Raw genomic sequence first — 7,588 nt, forward strand, 5'->3', positions numbered from 1 at the left:
GATGATTGGAAAAGGGTGTTATGGAAGAATGAGTCCTAGTTTGAAATGTTTGGTTCAAAGCGTAGGTTGTACGTCTGGCGGAAGAAAGGTGAAGGATACTTACCTCAATGCATAGCACCTACCATGAAGTATGATGGTGTAATGGTTGGGAAGTGTTTTTCTTCTGAGGCGACAGGAGATATTTACAAAATAGATGGAATAATGGACCAGTGCAAGTATCATCAGATACTGATCCGTTATGGTATACCCAGTGATTTGTGTATTATTGGTAAAGGATTCTACTACCAAGAAGATAATGACCTCAAATACTCATCCAACCTATGTAGAAATTACTTAGCCAAGAAAGAAGCTGCTGGAGTCATTCAAATGATGCAATTGCCCCCACGGAGCCCCGATTTCAACCCAATTGAGAAGATCTGGGATTTAATAGATCAAAAAACTTGACAAATCAAAAGTTACTTGCAGAGAAACTTTATGAGAGTGTATTAGAGACATTTGGAGTACAATCCCAAAGGACACTTTGATTAAATATTTTACAACAATGCCTGAAAGACTGTCTGCAGTTATTAAAGCAAAAGGGGGACACACAAAATATTAACTGTTTGCTGAACTCAAGCACTTCCACCGAGTTTCTATTGTACTAAATATGAAGATCAATAATATTTTAATGTTTCACCTGTGATTTACCTTCCATTGTTTTATGAAAGTAGCCTGAAATCTAATTTTTGACTTTGTCCGAAGACTTTTTCACAGTACTGTATAAACTACTTTCGAATATGCTTGAAACTGTATATCACACTTAGAATTTCCAACATCTCCTAGGCCTGTTTTATTCAATCGTTTGATCTGAATGTTATCATTAAAACTCGCAGGTGTAGGCTTAACAAGCAACACTTCAATAGAAACTAATTTAAGACTAATTATAAACTCACAGAATTTGCTCGCTAACCGATGGATAACTCGCAGACTGACTTAATCTCAGACGTATTAACTTTCACTGTCTAACTCATTAAACTTGCACTGAACTGACTCACTCATTGATTATTTAATAATTAATATTATAATCTTAATTATAAATACTCTGCGAAACTTCTAGATTCTCATCTTTCATGAACTTTCTAGATCTTGCATCCTTATGGCATAATTACATTCTCCCTCTTCCAAACAAACACTAAATTAAAATATTTAAAATATAACAATATCATTTGTCACCCAATAACTTAATCCTATCACAAAATGTAGTATGTCTTTAAATGAGAAACTTTGATCTCATAATTACCCATATCTTTTTCATTTTCCAACATTTCTTAATAGTATTATTGTAGGCTGTATTTATATTATTTTAATGTTTTGTTCACCAGAAGGAATTTTTTACATGATCTGATGATTGTGTGAAGTCTAATAGTTTTATGAAAGCTTAGGCCTCTTGAAGTTTCATGTAGTATTTATAAACCTAGTGCAATATGAAAATGCAAGAACGAGAAGTTTAACTTAATTAACCAAACTGGTCTCAGTTAAATACTTTTAGTGACTTAGACAGTCAGAGGTATTATTAAGTCTATTCACATATGATTTAGTGAGTTAGTCAGTGAGTTATTCAACATGTTTTTCGTGTTTTTTTTTTTATCAAGCGATTAGAGAGAAAATTCAGAAAGTAAAATTATAAGTAAGTTAGACGTTTCTGTTGAAATGTTGTTTGTGCAATTAGATCTACCAGTGAATATAACCTAATGTATCCTGTAGCCCGTATAGCATGCTATTGCATAAATAAACTCATCAAGTGGACTTGACTTTGTATTATTATTTACAAATAATCTATAAGGTCCCGCCCAACGACCGGACACGTTATAACACTGATCTCGGAAGTGGAATTGTTTTGGTGAAATAAAAATAAAACTCTGACTAAACTTTAACTTTAAAGATTAGAACAGAGGCACAAAGCAAGATGAGAAATTTGCTAGAAATGATATAACAGAAACAGAAAATTTTCAAAACGATACAAAGATGAAAGAAAACAATAAGAACTGGTGGGAATACTCAGTAGAGCACAGTGTTGACCATATCAGGCCCTCGAAAAATATGTCCGTATCTCCGTCCTTGGCAGAATATGTCCAACAAGTTTCATCAAAATCTGATAATTTTTGACTCAGTTATAGAGCAAAAATTATGTGAAAAATAAGTTCCTTCTTAACAGATAGGGATTTTCGGGGTTTTCGTGACCTTGCTGTGACCTTGTTCTTTGAAATTGACCCTCCAAAAACTAATCAATTCTAAGTTGGTTCATATTCCAAAAGTATACCAACTTTCGTCTAAATACACTCATCAGCATTTGAGAAATCTTACTGACAAACAATCACACACATAACCTTCGGTGACAGAGGCAAAGATACAGAAAATTGAAAAGAACAAAAAGGAAAAAATCGGGGAATATGATAGAAAATTACAATAAAGAGACAGGAATTTAAAATATGACTAAAATGAAAGAGTCATAATATTTAAAGAAGAATTAAGAACAAAAATAAATATGATTGAAGATAAGTTCGATGAAGTTATTGGAGATGTACAAAAGAATTACAACAACAAAATTGAAGAAGTACAGAGGGGCTGTCGTTATAAAACTGAAGACAAAGAAACTGAAGTACAGAAAGATTACAAGAACAAGATCGATGAGGTACAAAAGTACATCAATGAGAGAATAAAACATTTGGAAAATGAACTAGTAAATGCAAAGATGAAACTAGACACACCTCTTTCTGTATCTGCTCAATAATTATAACATAATACACCATTTATTATAAAATATGTAATAGGAAAATAAATTTGGTATACACATATTACTACTATGGCTGTGAATGCAGGACCTTCCTCGACTATTACAACCATGTCATTACTAAGTCAGTTCAACAACATCACCTAGTCGAGACACCAATAAAGCATGGTGGAGAGGTACCATGCGAGGAATATTAGGCTCATTTTGAAATAATTTCCAATTTGTACAGGTAAAATTGTGAAAAAAAGCTATTGAAGAATCTGCCTATTTAATAGGACTGGCTTTAAGGAACCTTCCATCTGAGAATCAAACGTTGGTAGCTGCCTTATTAAACAGACATACCAGAGGAAGTATTCATTGACTGGCTTTAAGGAACCTTCCATCTGAGAATCAAACGTTGGTAGCTGCCTTATTAAACAGACATACCAGAGGGAAGTATTCAAAGCAAAGTTTAATAGCACAGTATAAAGTAGAGACTTTGGCTGTACTTGTAGAAAATTTCGAAAGGCTTCCCCAATTATTTTACCCAGATGCTCCATGTGAAATGATGGATTCATTGGCACTTGACCAATTCTTAGATGCCATAACAGACGTGGATATGGAAATTAGGCTGTACATAGCCCTAATGAAACTCTACAGTTGGCTATGAAAATTGAATTAATTAAAGTTACGGTTAATTAAAAGCAACATCTAGAAGTAATATGTCAAGTGTTATTGGATCACCAAGTACCTACAACAACCAGTTGCACAGCAGTAAACCACAAAACAATGTATGTAAATTGTAAGGAAATGTTACCAGGAACTACAACCAAAAGCCTGTAGGGATGAACAAGTAAGATAATTCCTAGAAATGTGAGAAACATGGTTATTACATCCCAAACTGTGATAATATACCAAGGATGAAGTACTATAAAGATGAGTCTTCAAGCTCAACCATATCAAAAGAACAAATACAGCTCAAAAGTCCTTGGAAAAATCTTAATTAGTTAGACGTATGGAGCAAACTTCAACTGATAAATCAATGCACAAGTCATTGAGATTATTGATGGGAATCCTTGAAGTATGTTGATTGAGGAAGAGGAAAGTTATCCTTACTTCTCATGATGTGTAGTTGACATTGAATGTATATTAGAGTGTAACTAATGTTATGTGGATGTGAGCTTACCTTCACAGTCTATGATGACAAGACAGCATGTGATGATAAGGGACAGTCTGGGTTACCATAACCCTCGAAAGATAAAACCTCCAAAAACTTTGGTGAATAGGCAATTTAATGTAATGTTTTATTTATGTATTAAGATTGTTCAAGAGACTTCACAACTCAGAGTGGCGGTAGTGTTTTCAATGTTTTAAGTCAGATGTCTGCTAGAGAGAGCTCGTCATTACGATGATGTCCAGATATGGAAAGTTCGTGAAAGTTAAGAATTGAGAAGCTTCATGGACTTTGTAGAAATAAGAGTATGATATAAATATGAGTAATCATTGACTGATTGAGTTAGTTGTCAGTTAGTTAGTAAGTGAGTTAGTGAAATATTCACCAAAGTTATTCAGTGTTAGAAATAAGAGATTTTGCATCTGCTCTGCTACTATTAGATGAACAATTGTGATTATTCATTGATTAACTTTGAGAAGTAAATTTATAACTAAGCTAAGTGAACAGTTTCCGTTGAAGTTTAGTTTGTGAACTTAGGCTTAAAACTTGAGTCAAAGTGAATGTAGCCTTTATCGAACGTCATTGAAGAAATAAATTAATGCATTATATTATTGTTACGTGGACTATACTTCGCAATATTTTTACCAAATAATCCAAAGGAACCCACAACTCACCCAATGAATAAGTTACAAAAATCTTAATTTAGATATTTCTTTGATAGAGGGAGCTAATCCCGACTGATATTTTAGAACCCTTATACCAACTTATAAATGTTGATAATTTAGTACCTTTATCCTCATGGCTAAATGTTGATGCGTTGATATTTTAGAACTATTATCCTGACTGATAAATGTTGATAACTTAGAACCATTATCCCAACTTGTAAATGTTGATGTGTTGATATTCTAGAACCCTTATCTTCACTGCTAAATGTTGATGTGTTGATATCTTAGAATCCTTATCCTTACTAATAAATATTCATATGTTGATAGTTTAGAACCATTATCCTCACTAATAAATGATGATGTGTTGATATTTTTGAACCCTTATCATCACTGATAATGCTGATGCGTTGATATTTTAGAACCCTTATCTTCACTGATAAATGTTGATTTGTTGATATCTTATAACCATTAGCCCAACTTATAAATGTTGATGTGTTGATAATTTAGATCCCTTATCCTCACCGATAATGTTGATTTGTTGATATCTTATAACCATTATCCTAAGTTATAAATGTTGATGTGTTGATAATTTAGAACCATTATCCTCACTTATATATGTTGATGTGTTGATAATTTAGAACCATTATTCTCACTTATATATGTTGATGTGTTGATAATTTAGAACTCTTATCCTCACTGCTAAATGCTGATGTGTTGATAATTTAGAACCCTTATCCCAACTTATAACTGTTATTAGTTTAGAACCCTTATCCTCACTGATAAATGTTGATGTGTTAATATTTTAGATCCCTTATCCCAACTTATAACTGTTATTAGTTTAGAACCCTTATCCTCATTGATAAATGTTGATGTGTTAATATTTTAGATCCCTTATCCCAACTTATAACTGTTATTAGTTTAGAACCCTTATCATCACTGCTAAATGTTGATGTAGTGATATTTTATGCTTGTTTATGATATCTTAAAACAGTATTGTTTGGTAGTGCTTGAACAAAATCTTTCCAGAAACTTACGCAAAACTTAAAAATGCTTCTTATACAGAACTTACACAAAACTTAAAGATAATACTACACTTATTTGAACTTATACCCAAATGCCATACAAAGAACCATTTGTTAATGTTTTTTTGCAGTAGCGTTTCGAGCCTTTGGTTTAGTTGTAACCATTGAATATCAATGTACTAGGTAATTTACCATTTTCATATTTCACATTTTCTCCCCTTAGTTACTCGTCAATGCCGATGGAGGATACAAGATAATGATAAAATGGAACCTATGACGGCTCTTCACAACTGTCTTCAAAGTTCCAAGTCCGGTTGGATCTGGGATAAATCCACTCCGTTTTTATATTCTTTCGTAATTCAATATAGCTTAATTGGCTCTGTGATGGCCTACTACCTTTGGAAAAACATCAATGTATTTAGCAGACGTCAGAGAAAATCTGTTATATCTGAATATGAAGATGATGTTTGCCAGACCCCTTACTTCACAACCGATTGCAGAGGAGCCAATAAGGGTCTGTTTCTGGGACTCCTCGTGCTTGTTGCTGGTATCATGGTTATTGTCCTTTTCTACGTTCGAAGAGAAGATGACACTATGTATTTTGATGCACTCTTTGCAAATGTTGTCCTTCATTCGGCTATTCTGTTTTCCTCGACCATTGCTGTGCTTATTGGACTGGCTCGGGTTCCATCTCTTAGTCCACGAAGTCGACGAGCTCGGAAATTGAATGGATTTCTGCAACACATTGGTGTCCTTGCTGTTTATGGATATGGACTTTTTGGACTGGTAGTGGGAGGATTAGAACTTCACAGCTTTAAACATATGCTGCTGTTTCTTGATGGCGGACTGATGGTGATCCACTCTTTCCTTCAGTCACTGTTCATTCACCAGGTCCTCCGTAGGTCCTGTGGCTACAAAGAAGCTTTACTGAAGGCTCGTCCTGGACGACAGGTCGTTACGTTCTTGGTTTTTAGTAATTTGGTTCTTTGGTTAATGGAGACTTTCACTGCCCAGAACTACGTCACCAGCCATCTACAACTGGATTTCTTCGGTGAGAGAGTCTGGGGAATGATATGTCGTGTCCTGATGCCACTAATGATATTTTATAGATTCCATTCTTCGGCCGCCTTGATGGATGCGTGGAGAAATGCGTATAAACCCAAAAATATTTGATTGGCTAAAAGTAAACTCCATATTCTTCTGAAGCTTCAAACGGTTAAGACCCGTAACTTTATTCTAAGACGTTTTAAACCAGAGTTATTCAAAACGCATAAAACAATGTTTTTAAATAACATGTATTGAATTTCTTTAAAACAAGGAGAGATATTTTACTTTGTCGTCTCTGCTGAATCACCTTGTCAGATTTAAGTAGAGTGAGCTAATGCAACAAGGACGATTCAAGACTGATTTCATACGTTGATAAATGTGAACAATACCAATTACTAACTCACTGCTCATATAACAATCTTGAAACTAACAACAATAATTTAATGTATAATATTATTATCTCAAAGCTAGAGTAATTTCATTTTTATAATTTTCAGTATCGGAATATTGAAAACAATGCTTGATACTGCATATTAGTGTCCTTATCAACAATAGTTTTATTTTTATAATATTTAGTAGTTTAATATTTAAAACTATGCTTTATACTGCACATTAATGTCCCCTATCAACAATAGTTTTATTTTTATAATGTTTACTAGCGTAATATTTAAAACGATGCTTGATACTGCACATTAATGCCCCCTATCAACAATAGTTTTATTTTTATAATGTTTACTAGCGTAATATTTAAAACGATGCTTGATACTGCACATTAATGCCCCTATCAACAATAGTTTTATTTTTATAATGTTTACTAGCGTAATATTTAAAACGATGCTTGATACTGCACATTAATGCCCCTATCAACAATAGTTTTATTTTTATAATGTTTACTAGCTTAATGTTTAAAACAATGCTTGATACTGCACAT

General features: G+C 33.4%; 1 protein-coding gene across 1 annotated transcript in view; it reads left to right on the forward strand.

Annotated features, from left to right (window-relative positions):
- The window catches only part of LOC106473073 (otopetrin-2-like), a gene marked incomplete at its 5' end in the record, with an annotated part of 9,045 nt that extends 2,109 nt beyond the window's left edge, over positions 1 to 6,936 (forward strand). The window contains one exon of the mRNA XM_013933751.2: positions 5,834 to 6,936. Coding sequence (XP_013789205.1) covers positions 5,834 to 6,783 — 950 coding nt within the window. The remainder of the gene's footprint in view (positions 1 to 5,833) is intronic.
- Positions 6,937 to 7,588: the final 652 nt, after the last annotated feature.

Source organism: Limulus polyphemus, unplaced genomic scaffold (genome assembly GCF_000517525.1).
Source record: "Limulus polyphemus unplaced genomic scaffold, Limulus_polyphemus-2.1.2 Scaffold5859, whole genome shotgun sequence".
NCBI lineage: Eukaryota > Metazoa > Arthropoda > Merostomata > Xiphosura > Limulidae > Limulus > Limulus polyphemus.